Source organism: Scardinius erythrophthalmus (genome assembly GCF_964197995.2).
Source record: "Scardinius erythrophthalmus genome assembly, chromosome: 11".
Taxonomy (NCBI): domain Eukaryota; kingdom Metazoa; phylum Chordata; class Actinopteri; order Cypriniformes; family Leuciscidae; genus Scardinius; species Scardinius erythrophthalmus.
In genome coordinates this window covers 25,277,631-25,291,198 of record NC_138231.1, presented here as the reverse complement: position 1 = coordinate 25,291,198, position 13,568 = coordinate 25,277,631, and the positions used below count along the sequence as shown (strand labels likewise).

Genomic DNA, 13,568 nt, shown 5'->3' with positions numbered 1-13,568 from the left:
CGTCTCAGGGAATTACCTTTCTCAAGCAAAACTGAAAATTTGTTTCTGGTCGCATTTCATTTACTATTTTTATTTTCAGAGGAGAAAGGCCACGAAATTTAAAAATACTACTGTTATTGTGTCACGAAATGTAGTTTTAAGAGTTTTTCAGTCGACAATGTAGTTGTTTAAAGCTCAAATCTGTGGTTTATTTATAAAGATAGCGCCTTTTTAAAAATGTTATCTGACGGTTTCGGAGTTGTGAGATCCAGCGATCCCCGCGGGCGCTCAGCGCTCATGTACCCCGCCGAGAACAGCCTTGCCTCGGCTATAGTGCCTGTCGTACACCGCTTCTGAGTTCTGACGTTCGTCGCTGTCAGTCTAGTGAGAATAATTCGTCTTGTGTTTATCTAACGGGCGATCTTTGGTTTCATTAATCTATAATTTGTTCCTTGGCAGATTGTTTTGGCTGAGGGCAAAGTGAAGTTTCATAACTTAATATATTTAGGCTATTATAACAGTGTAGCCTGCTGTATGTTTGACTGGATCGTTTACTTTATTTCTTGATTTGTATAGCTTCTTATACCTTTTAAAAACTGAAATTTAACAAAAAGAGACAGGGTTGCGTCATTTTATTTTATATAGCCTATGTAATAATATTTTAAAATGTATAAATTTACATTATTTATTATTGTTATTATAATAATATACCACTTGCAATAATCAATCTATTATAGTTATGCTGTTAAATTATTTTACTATTCATAGCAACTATTTAACCTATTATTTTTTATTGTCTATATTCTGTAATTGATATTTCATATTCTACTGCTATTAGTATACATAAACTATATGCTATTATCAATATATTATTATTATTATTATTACTATTTTATTTACTGTATACTGTTTGTTTATTTTATTGACTAAACTATTTACTATTAGCCTACCTCTCACTTTATCTTATATTTACTATTTGCATTGCACTGTAGTTGTACCATATCATATTACCATAAAGGATCCATCAGTTATCTTTGTTATTGCTAAAATCGGGTCAATGACAGAATATGCTTTTCCCACAATAAGAAAACTTTATTTAATTTAATGTGAAAATTAAATTATATCTCAGTATGGGGGTGTTCACAATTCTTATCCAAGAATGAAAAGCTAAATACATGACAAGCCAGAGCTTTGGCCATTCCTTATTAAAAAAAAAAATAATAATATATAAGTCTAACTATCGAGAGTTTAACTAACTACAGATGGAACTTTTTTTGTACACCACATACAAACCACTGAAATCGGTTGATAAATGTAATTTTTTTTGGTTTTTATACAGAAAAACCGCAGCTCAGCAGTTTACTTGCATTTGATTACAGCGCAGTCTTGCCCTCCACAAAATGGCGGACGCGTTGACGTATCGCAGCAACGTTCCAAAGCGGGCGTCTATGTATATTATGTCTATGAGTGAAACGGCCGTTACTCAGAGTTGGAAGGGGTGTGTCGCGATTTTGCCTTCTCACACCGCGAAACAGGATCGTGGATCTGAGTGTCGCGATTTCGGTTTCATATCGCGTATCGTTACAGCCCTAAAAATCATGCAAACTACCGATGCAAACTTTGGTAATTTCATCTACTTTGAGTACCCGACAGACAGATCAAGTTGATGTGGGTGCTGTGCTATTTTTTATTATTGTGTTATTTTTTTATTATTTTATTACATCACATAAACATCCCATAACGATCAGCTGTGCCATTTTCCCTGCTGTTTACTTGTGGTTTGCAAACCTAGAAATATGAAAATCATTCATCGTACCATATCATTTATTGCTCTGCCTTCAACATAACCACCCTCTAAGTTGGGGGATTTATGCCTGTGCACAGCCATGAGTTAATTCTTGCTTACAGGCGAACACAAGTGGTAATGAGCTCTCATCTACACTCATGAACACTGGGGCTTCCCTGCGGTCGCCACCACGTCCTTAAGTCACTGTTCACGCATGACTGTCCAACCAAACACAACAGCAGCCGTATAATCACAATGGCTGAAAAACACACTCCATAGCAATGCAGATGGCATGAAAACCCAACATCAAGCCAAACCTCCAGAAGCCCCTCAGCATTTTCGCACCCTATAGTGTCCGAGATGTGTGGGATGAGTACCTGTTCCGAGGCTGCTAAAGCCTAGCTCTTTAACATCTGGCAAAGTCCCTCAAGCAGTCATTTATAAACTATCATCACTGTGCCTTCAAAATACTTAACTTCAGAATACTCCAGAGGGATTTTCTCTATAATAAGCACAGAACTGCAAGTCAAATTAGTAGCACACTCCATATAAATTATACCCTCACTGTCCAAACATCTACTGTAATATAATGAAACAATGCAACACACACACACACACACACACACACACACACACACACACACACACACACACACACACACACACACACACAGTAATAAAAATCATCCGGTCATTAGCAGGTCCTAAAATTAAGCAAATACAACCTCAGATGAACAACAGCAAATGACAGTGCACCGTTTAATTTTTTATTTAACAAAAATAAAGCCAAAATGGGAAAGGCATTGATGACAAACTAAGTACACCCTATGATTCAATTTGATTTAACAGCAATAAGTTGAAGGAGTTTTCTGTATGACAATATCAGTCTCTCGCATCGTTCTGGAGGAATTTTGGCCCACTCTTTTTTATAAAGTTGCTTCAGTTCATTGAGGTTTGCAGCCATTTGTTTATGCACAACTCTCTTAAGGTCCTGCCACAGCATTTCAATCTGGTTGAGGTCTAAACTTCGACTGGGCCAGGGCAACACCTTGATTCTTTTTTTTTTTCAGCCATTCTGTTGTAGATGTGTGCTTGGAATCATCGTCCTGTTGAATGGCCCAATATCATCCAAGCTTTAGCTGTTGGACAGATGGCCTCACATTTGACTCAAGAAAACTTAGGCTCAATCCCAATTCACCCCTTGCTCCTACCCCTTGGCCCTACCCCTCTGTTTTGCGCGTTCCCGTGAAGGGGTAGGGTTGTCTCGATTCTCTTTTGGTTGGAGGGGTAGGGGTAGGGGGAAGGGCCACATAGCCCTTGAAACAAAGATTTTTCGGGACCACACTTCAAACGAAGGGGTATGAGAAATGTACCTGCATACACCGGCTACAGAGGCAACATTGCTGCCAATAATCATTTTCTTTATGTCACATGTTCATATTTACGGTCATGTTCTTCAAAGAAGCGGTTGCAAAAAAAATAAAAATAATAATAATAAAAAAACCCGCTAAAGTTCGTAAACAATATGACGCGTGTAAAAAGCAAAAGTTTGAAGCGAAGTGGACGCGCGAATGAGGCGAATTCACGTCCACCGCGCCGCGCTAAACGCCTCATTCGCGCCGCAAGACCTCCAGACGTGCGTAAACGCGTCTTTACATTGACTTAACATTGAAATCACTCGCGCCAGACGCTCTATTCGCGTTTGGTGTGAACGCAGCATTAGGCTTCGAAGATATCGTCATCTCCGTTGTTTTCTGCGAACATCAGAAGAAAAATGCAACAAAAAAAAAATAGCTGTAACCCACGCAATTGAGATGACTACAGCTGACGACGGCATCTTGGAAGTTTGTGATAAACATTGGCGCATCTCCTGTGACGTAGGCGCTAGCAACGACGTATAATGACGTGTAACGGTGTAGTAGCGGTGTCCCATTTCTTAGGGGAATATTTTCACCCCTACGCCTTGCCACTCTGTTTCAAGGGGCAAGGGTAAGGGGTAGGCGAAGGGTTAGGGGTAGGCGAAGGGGTATACAATAGAATTGGGATTGAGCCTTAGGTATACAGAGGAGGACATGATCGACTCAATGACTGCAAGGTGCCAAGTCAAAAATCATCAACCCTCCATCAGTATGATGGACAGTTGGTATGAGGTGATTGTGCTGAAATGCTATGTTTGGTTTTCACCAAACGTGGCACTGTGCATTATGGCCAAACATCTCCACTTTGGTCTTATCTGTCTAATGGACATTGTTCCAGAAGTCTTATGGTTTGTTCAGATGCAACTTTGCAAACCTAAGCCGTGCTTAGAGAGAAGCAGCTTTCTCTTGGCAACACTTCCAAACATGCCATACTTGTCCTGTCTTTTTCTAATTGTACTGCCCAGAACTTCAACATTTCACATGTTAACTGAGACATGTAGAGTCTGAGGTGTAGTTCTTGGGTGTTTTCCAATTTCTCTGAGCATTGCACGGTCTGACCTTGGGGTGCATTTGCTAGGACGTCTATTCCTGGGAAGACTGGCTACTGTCTTGAATGTTTTCCACTTGTGAATAATCTTCCTTACTGTAGAATAAATCAGAAATTAAATCAAATTGTTTGGAAATGGCCGTATAACCCTTCCCAGATTGATGGCAGCAACAATTGCTTCGCTAAGATCATTGCAGATGTCTTTCCTCCTTGGCATTATGTTAACACACACCTGAATGCTCCAGATTAGCAAACTGACAAAACTTCTGCTTTTATAGAGGTGATCAATCTTGCTGATAATCCATTACTCAAAAGCCTTTGATTAGCAGTGCCTGACAGCTACTTTCCCTCTTAATTCCTATGGAAGCAGTAAGGGTGTACTTAGTTTGTCACCCATAGCTTTTCCATTTTGGCCTAGTTTTTGTTAAATAAATAATGACGGTGTAATATGTCATGTGTTATTGTTGATCTGAGGTTGTATTTAATTGCTTCATTAACGTAATTTACGTCACATAGATAGATGATCTTAGAAGTCGGGAGTTTATCACACTGGGAGTCTACAATGGCGCAAGCACCTGCAACCCTGGTAGGCGGACATTTTTATTCTAACCCTTTAACCTGATTTCGCTTCTGTTTGTGATCAGATAATTTTAAGCCACTAAACAAGGAAAGTTTTCAGTCAAATGATCCAGTAAGTGTATTCATTCAAACAATCAGTCCAAAACAGTGCTAATGTATAGAAAACGTCTAGGTTCCTAATGTAACCAACTTTACATCAGAACGACCGATGAATTGGGATCTCGCCTGAGAGCCCAATCACCTTCGAGTGTAAACAAAACAAGCCAGTGGACATTGGCGAGTGAAATTTGCATCGAACCACACTGAAATGGAAACATACTGAACTCACCAGTTTTGCACTGAGGAGCCGAGGTGGTGTCCTGACATTTCAGCGGTGGTACAGCAATTTTGGTGATGGGACGTAACATTTCCATTCCTTCCTTCAGGGAATGGGGGTTACATTAGTACCCTAAACCTTCCCTATCAGTCAGTCACATTCAACGTTACGTCAGAACGACTGACGAATTGGGATCCCTGTCAAAACGCTGGAATTACTGCCCCTTTCAGCGCCCCGCGTTAGCTGCCTAATCCACCCGCACCTGCAGGGGCAGAGAAAGGACAGAGCTTTAACGCAGAGAGAGAGAGTCGATCACTGCTGTCCCCTCTTAACACAGTGATTGACTATTTGGATAACACTGGGAAAACGTGCCTATTCCAAAAAGAAAAGGACGCTACTGAGACCACATCCTGCTCATAGGGTGGTAACACGTGGAATTACACATATGGACTGACCATTAGGGCAGTGCTACATATGGATGTGCTCACCAACAGGGAAGCCGTACCGTGGAAAAATACACATGTGGGATCACCTGTAGGGGAATTACGACACATGGGCACCTAGTCTAGCACAAGGGCTGACATTCTGGGCATACAAACAAGTGCTAGACCTAGCGTTGGATGCATCCACAGCGTCTGACTGCCCAAGATGCTGGAGGAACTCATGCAGGGTTCACTAGTTGGGGAACTCACCTGTGGAGCAGATAAGCGCTTATATTCCGTTCTAAGAGGGGAGCTGCACAGAAAGCAAGGCACCGAGCGGGTCCCCCTACATACTAGCTACTTATAGCCAGAACATGGGACGACACATGCTCTCCACAGAGATTGTAAAAACCTTGCAAATGTGTTGGGTGTCACCTAGCCCGCAGCTCTACAAATGTCTGTCAGCAAGGCGCCGTGTGGCAACACCCCGAGTTGAGTGAGCCCTCACTCCAAGGGAGCTCGCCTTGTCGTGAGCCTTATACAACAAGACTATGGCATTCACTATCTAGTGGGCCAACCTCTGCTTGGAGACAGCCTTTGTGAGACGACGGCTGCAGTGTTGTCCATCCAGACAAGCACATGCTTTCCCTGTAGCAGTGATCTGAAGCAGCGCAAAGCAAGCCGTACTGCTAGCAACTCGAGGCAATTGATGAGCCACTGCATCAAAGGTCCTGTCCAGGAGCCCGAGTCAGCATGCCTGTTGCACATGGTAGAGGCATCTGTTGAGACAACAGCATGCCCGGACACTTGCTCTAGGGGAACTCCTGCCCATATAAAAGCAAGGTCTGACCAGGGGCTGAAGGTTTGGCGACAGTCCGGTGTGATCGCCACCCGGTGTGTGCCGCGTTGCCATGTCCATCTCGAGACTCTGCTCTGTAACCCGTGCTGAAACGATCTCACATGAAGCAACTCGAGCGGCGTGATTGCGGCTGCAGATGCCATATGCCCCAGGAGCCTCTGAAACAATTTTAGTGGAACCACCATCCTGCCCTTGAATTGATGATATACAAACTGCGTATACATTTTTTTTTTCACTAATCACACATTGTATTTATGCAAAGACACATTTCAGTACATTGTTCTCACACACATTCAAGATAATGTTGTGATTTGTTGTGTATTTAGTAATTCTGAATGGATCCATGTACTCCTGTTCAGTATCGCAACTTGACTTGTCTAAAATGTTTTTTCCCCATAGGTGCTTCGGTGTGTATACATTTATGAATTAGATCTCCTTATATCATTTGGTTATTTGGTGTCCTTTTGGAGTCTCAAAGTATCCTTTTTTGGAAAAACAAAATTTACCTTGAAAAAGCTTTAAAAATTTATATCTGTTGACAGCCCTAATATTTCTTTTTTTTAGCACAATATGGCAAACCCAACCTAAACCTACACTGTATTTTTGCCCTACAAAAGTCAGATGGTAGCCAGAGTGTAGCTGCAACAAACGAAAAAAACAACAAAATAAAACGGGAAAACCAAATTGTTGGTGAATGAAAAATTCAGATGTGCTGAATGTGTGAGCTCTTGTGGGGTTGTAGTGGGGTAGTGTGAAGATGAAGGTGGGAGTGAGGTGAGCAGTACCACTTCAGTGAGGGTCGGGTCCTTTTCTAAGAACTGAACCACACAGTAAGCCAGCTGAAAGACAAAAAGGTCAACAGTGATTGTGAATAGATACTAAATAAGGGATAGCTTGTGCAAGCAATCAACCAGACAATGGTTTACGTTTCAGCATACTTATGAATAGAAAATTAAATGGGATGAATTCTAGTTGGCCAAAATCAGTCTGCCGATTTTGGGCAGTGGAAGTTGACAGATTTAACAGAAAATAATGCAGAGTATGATGGGCACAGATTAAGATTTTTTATTTCCAGATTTCCAGATTAAGAACTTTAGACCAGAGGCCTGTTGCATGAAGCTTGTTTCAGTTGATACCAAGGTAAGTTTGAGATTAGTTTGAGCTAACTCTGGTTTTTAGGGTTCAAGAATGTAGAGTGGTTTTTAGAGGTATTCATCACCATGGTAACTTATGCTACACGGGTAACCTGCTCCGGAGCAGTTTTTATTCTGGGTTGACAAGCAAAAATATGCAATTTGGTGCAAATGCTGATATTTATATGGCCAAAAAGTGAGATGAAATTCTGGTAGCTTGTATGGAATTCAATGAGACTTTTTATAACAGTAGAGTAGACTGCTTAGAAAATGCACAAGAATATAAGTTGTCACTATAACTCACAATAACATGTCTTAGTAAGATGATATTTAAAGGTGCAGTAAGCAATTTCCGAGAAACACTGTTGACATTTGAAATCAACCCAAACAAACGCAACCTCCCTTCATTGCTCCGCCCCCAAAATGCACAAGCACGAAATGCAAGAGTAGATGTGTTTTATAGCTGAAGCGAAGCAAACTAATGCTTCATGAAAAATAAAGCAGAGATGATACGTGTACACAAGTGTAAATACAAGCAAGAGTTGGTTGTTAGTCGCCAGCAGCGCCAGACAAACAATGACACTCAAAACTAGAGCTAACATTACAACAACAGCATATCTTGGTTCTGTGATACATTACTCACGTATGGAGCAGAAACAACGCAACCAAGTCTTCCTACTTAGGTCTTTCCAGGTCTTTTTCCAGTGATATTCCTCTGACCTTTTCTCTGTAGTAATGACTCATTCTACAGTCTTTCTTCAAATCTCCCTCTTGCTCTCTCTATCTTCCCCTATCATGAGTGGGCACGCCCCCTACTGCTGATTAGTGTGTAGTGGTCCTCAGTCCGATACACTTTCAACAGCGTTTCTCAGAAATTAAAATCTCTTTAAATGCTTAGTTTTATGATAAAAGCTCTTGATAATTTAAAGGCCTTAGAACTTTGCTTTAGGGTTATAGGGTTAAGCACCAACTCTTTGTGTACCTGTGCATGAAACAGTGCTAGTCCTTTGGCAGTGTGCAAGGGAATGAGGATCTTCATGAGGAACTGCTTGTGTTCAGCTTTCAGCGGCAGAGCGAAGCCATTGATGATACTGCGATTACAAAGACAGTGACACAACTGATGACATGGAGGCCCGAAATTAGATGACTGAAGCCAGTCAACACCAACATGCTTCTGCCACAGGGTTCAGGCTGATCCTGGAGCAAAACAACCTTCTACCCAGCATGCATTCTGCACTTACGCCATTAGATGAACTATGTGAACAGAAAATTAATAGATACACATTGGCAAAGAAAAGAAAATGAAACCAAACTCACCTTCCCAGAATCTCGAGGAATTCAGCAACTCCATTAAAGTGCTCAGTTTCATAGAGGTATCTGGGAAAATTATTGGGGCATCCATGAACAATTTACATTTCAAATAAAATATGAACATAAAATGAGAATTTATTTCTTTACTAAATGCACAATCCAAAATTCTTATTCTTACATTAAACCTTCACAAAGCTTCACAGACATTAATGTAGTGAGGAAAAACAAACAAAACATAAAACATTGAAAATGAATATTGTCAAATATTATAACAATTTAAAATATTTCAATTTGAATATATTTTAAAATGGGATTTATTCCTATGTAGGGCTGGGTATCGAGTTCAATACGCTTTAGGCACAGACCGAATTGCCTCGATACCATCAAGTAAATATATATATATATGTTAATCGTCAACGTCAGTGACAGAACAGGCATTTTTGCTAATGATGTCAAGGAGTCTATTGAAGTGGAGGAGAGAGCGTGCTGGACCGAGACGTACGTGCGCTGGTCTCCAAAAGGCACCTACCTGGACACAATCCATCAGCATTGCTCTGTGAGGTGGTGAAAAGTTCAAGCAGATCCAGAGGTTCAGTCATCAGGGGTCCAGCTCATTGATTTATCTCCCTGTGAGAGTTATGTTGTCACGTTCAGCCCTCTTATGGACATTAAAGATGACCCGCAGGCGATTATTATCTGGGATGTTCTCACAGGACAGAAGAAAAGAGGCTTTCACCGTGAAAGCTCTGCCACAGGTCAATTTTCAAGTAGAGTCCAGATGGGAAGTTCTTTGCCCGAATGAGGCAGGACACACTGAGCTTCTATGAGACTCCTTCGTTGGGTCTTTTGGACAAGAAGAGTTTGAAGATAAATGGAATTAACGGTTTCTCCTGGTCACCTGGTGATAACATCATTGCATTCTGGGTTCCTGAGGATAAGGACATCCCAGCAAGGGTGACACTCATGCAGCTTCCATCAAGGAACGAGATCAGAGTCCGCAATCTGTTTAATGTTGTGGATTGTAAACTTCACTGGCAGAAAAATAAGCATGCAGCATGTATGATGTGCCCAAATCAAGTGCTGGCTATGGCGACTGGCGAGGCATCAAGGAAAAAACACAAGTTTACGTCGGCTTGATGGCAACAGCGAGTGATCATCGCAATGCAATGAATTGTGCAGACAAGCACTGCGTGCGTCGCACATGCTGTGTAGTAAAGGGAACCGCGCATCTGGGCCATTCATTGACGCAGAACATCCAGGATTCATATTTAAAGGAGTCATGACCTGCAATTTTCACTTTTCCACGAGAATCAATGTATGTTATGATTGCCTAACGATTATACACTGGCCGGGAAGCCGATATTTAAAAGTGAAGTGTTCGTTTACCCCAGGGTTCATAAACCAGCGCGCGTGCATGCGCACTCAAATACGAGATTTTGATTTCAGCCCCGACTTGACGTCATGACGGGGCAGGATATACCATATATGGACACCGCAGACCTGCCACAGGAAGTGCGCCCTGGCGCCCCTCCTCCCCTCATATTCAGTCGAGAAAGAAGCAGAAACGTAGTGCACACTGAGTTGCTCTGTTGTTGACTGCCAGAATCAACATGTAAATGTGTTTTCTCTCCCAAGAACGGACCAAGCTGTCAGGGACCAGTGGATTAAATTCATTTTTAATGACGCGGTTCCTACAACCCTTCCCACTGGCTTAACGTTATGTGTCTGTGCTAACTAAACATTTTACGCCGGAATCCTTCACAAATTTGAGGCAATATCAGGCGAAGTTGGCATCGAAGCTCGGGAAAAAGGGGCCATTTTCAACAATCAGACACTTGCCTGCAATTGAAACAGTAAGAATGTGTTTTTATTGCTCTACTCTGTGTAACAAACAGCAGCTAACTGCTAATGCGGCTATTGTATGCTAGCGGGAGCATTAGCTTCGAGGTAAACATGGGGAATGGCTGCTAACGTTACTTTGCAAACAACAAATGACTGAGATCATCATGAATTCGGCTATTGTATATTGATTGCCTAACACTTATATATGAGGCGCCGTCTAGTTTGTGTGTGTGTGTGTGTGTGCTCGCGTCTCATTTGAGTATGTGCGCGAGTTTGTGTGTGTGTGCTCGCGTCTCAAATGAGTATGTGCGTGGAGAGTTCATATACATGTATGTGTGACTACTTAGTATGTATGCAAGCGTGTTTCATATATGTGTGCGTGAATGAAGTTTGATTTAAGCCCTAAACGGCGCCTCATACTTCGGGTCGGGTCGGGTTCATTCATAATTTGCGCCATGATGTCATTTTGTAATGATATGCTAAAGCGTCACCTGCGGTGTCAACCCCCTCCTTCCTGCCACCAATCAACGCGCCCCTTATTTGCATTAATAAAATGACTGTCCACGACAGCCAAAATATCGCATCAGATCTCGCGAGACAATAATGCCTTCAGAAATAAGGGTCTGAGGAGCTCTGTGTTTATTTTTTTTCCACTTTTCTTTTTTAGAAGGGCCTGAAAGACTATAATACAGCAGTAGGTATCCAAGGTAATACTAGGTCATGACTCCTTTAAATAGTCCCTTTGCGGTTTAATATTCCACTTTGACATTTAATTTGAGAGAAACTATCACCACATCACAGAAGGTCTAGACGGCAACCAGTCAAAATAAAAGTTTGGTTTAACTTAAACTGCGATAGAAATATATTACTCTTGTACAGTATAATGTTCATCTTAATGTAATACAACTACTACTACAACTACTACTACTAATAATAATACAAATATTATTAAAACAATTTTTTTTCCATGTTAAAATTTTAACAGTAAACCTCTGTTGTGTAGCACAAAGAGCTTGTTTAATTTTCATTTTAATAAAAGATAAATTAATGTTTTATGGCTTCATTTGATTACCAGAAAAATAAATAAATTAAATACACACACAAATAAAAAAATTTCATAGGGTCCCATTATTGTATACAAATTAATAAATTAAGTTGTTTTTATGAATTCAATTAATTTGATATGTTTTTGATTAAACCATTAAAATGGAATGTAGACTAAATTAACCGGAAAGCACAGAACTGGCTAAAAATAAAATGGAATAAAAAAAAAAAAAAAAAAAAAAAACACATTAAGAATGTAATTTTTGTTAAACTGTTAATAAATTGCTGTTAAATTTAACACGTTTCATGAGCTTGTAATTGCTAATGTGTAATTTCATAATTACACATGCTTTTTGATTAATACAATTTAATTTAACCATCCAGAAAAATTTAAACGGGGGAAAAAAACGGAATCCAGAAGAATTTTAAAGAATTTGCTCACATTAAACTAGGCATCTTGTAAAGTGTGCTTATCCTTAAGGTTAGCTGCATTAACAGTTTAGCTTTCTTGTTTTTTTTCCCTCTTCACATTAATGTTACAGCCTCTTCTATAACATTATCGGTTTATAAAATTGGTATCGGAAAAAGTATTGTTCAGGAACCGGTATTGAAGTCATGGTATCAGTATCAGTATCGAGATAAAAAAAAAAAAATAAATGAACGATACCCAGCCCTATTCCTATGATGGAAAGCAGAATTTTCAGCATCAGTACTCCAGTCTTCAATATCACATGATCCTTCAGAAATCATTCTAAAATGTTGATTTGCTGCTCAAGAAATATTTATTGTTATTATTATCAATATTAAAAACAGTTCTGCTGCTTCATATTGTTGTGGAAATCAGATATTAAATTATTTAGGATTCAAAAGAACAGAATTAGTTTGAACCAGAAATCTTTTGTAACATTCTAAACCTCTTTACTGTTACTTTTGATCAATTTAATGTGTCCATGATGGTGTGTTCTTACCTCAGAAAAAGGTTGTTGATCTGTTTCCGAATAAAGGCACGCAAACCCAGAAACTTCCCGTAGATGCGATGCAGAATCGTTTTTAGAAACTCTCTCTCACGAGGATCTTCACTGTCAAACAGTTCTAAGAGCTGGAAAAATAAAATAAAAAATGCAAGGAGTTAATTTTTCATAACAAAACCATTCTGCCATTTTCTTGTGTCTTGCTCTAAGGTGCCAATTTTCTGCAGTTTGTTTGTGCTAATATCTTTGATAAATTGTTACACAATGGAATAGGATGACATTTTATATGTAGTCAAGATACTTGGATTATCTGGGTTTAAAGCATGAAGAAAGCTACATAATGGCCTCATTAACATTTCTTATAATAGTGCAAGGCAGCATTAACGGTCAGTGTATATTGCATGAACTTTATTTAATATTGAAAGAAGAAAAATGAGAGCTACTTGAAAACGAGTTTTCTTTTTGTACGAGTTGTGTCAAGGCATTTGTTATTCTAGTTGTTTAATGAGAAAGCGATAAAACAATTGTGAACATCACTTTAGAATCCATCCAGGCTATTGCTGCATCCCAATTCACATACTATCCATCCTAAATAGGATTCAAAATTAGAATTAGTGTGTCCTAAATTGTAGTATGTTGAAATTAGTATTCCAAAGAGACCCGGATGGTGTACTATTTCCGGTTAGAATCCGAAGTGCAGATCAGTGCACACTCTAATGGCTAATATTGCCCACAACCCATTGCGCATTAGATGAGGATTCAATTAGAACTACAAACACGAATAAAAAGTGTATTTAAAAAAAAACTACAAACATGGCGGATGTGCAAGAGCAATGGTTAAGTAGAGAGGTTTAGATAAA

The 13,568-nt window shown here is 39.9% G+C and overlaps 1 protein-coding gene across 2 annotated transcripts in view; it reads right to left on the bottom strand.

The window, feature by feature from the left end:
* The window catches only part of ppp2r5a (protein phosphatase 2, regulatory subunit B', alpha isoform), a 72,573-nt gene that overhangs the window by 45,489 nt on the left and 13,516 nt on the right, over positions 1-13,568 (bottom strand). For both annotated transcript variants that reach the window (XM_081378861.1, XM_081378862.1), the window contains 4 exons: positions 12,706-12,836; positions 8,858-8,917; positions 8,523-8,631; positions 7,193-7,246 (listed from right to left, as the gene is read on the bottom strand). In XM_081378861.1, coding sequence (XP_081234987.1) covers positions 7,193-7,246; positions 8,523-8,631; positions 8,858-8,917; positions 12,706-12,836 — 354 coding nt within the window. The remainder of the gene's footprint in view (positions 1-7,192; positions 7,247-8,522; positions 8,632-8,857; positions 8,918-12,705; positions 12,837-13,568) is intronic.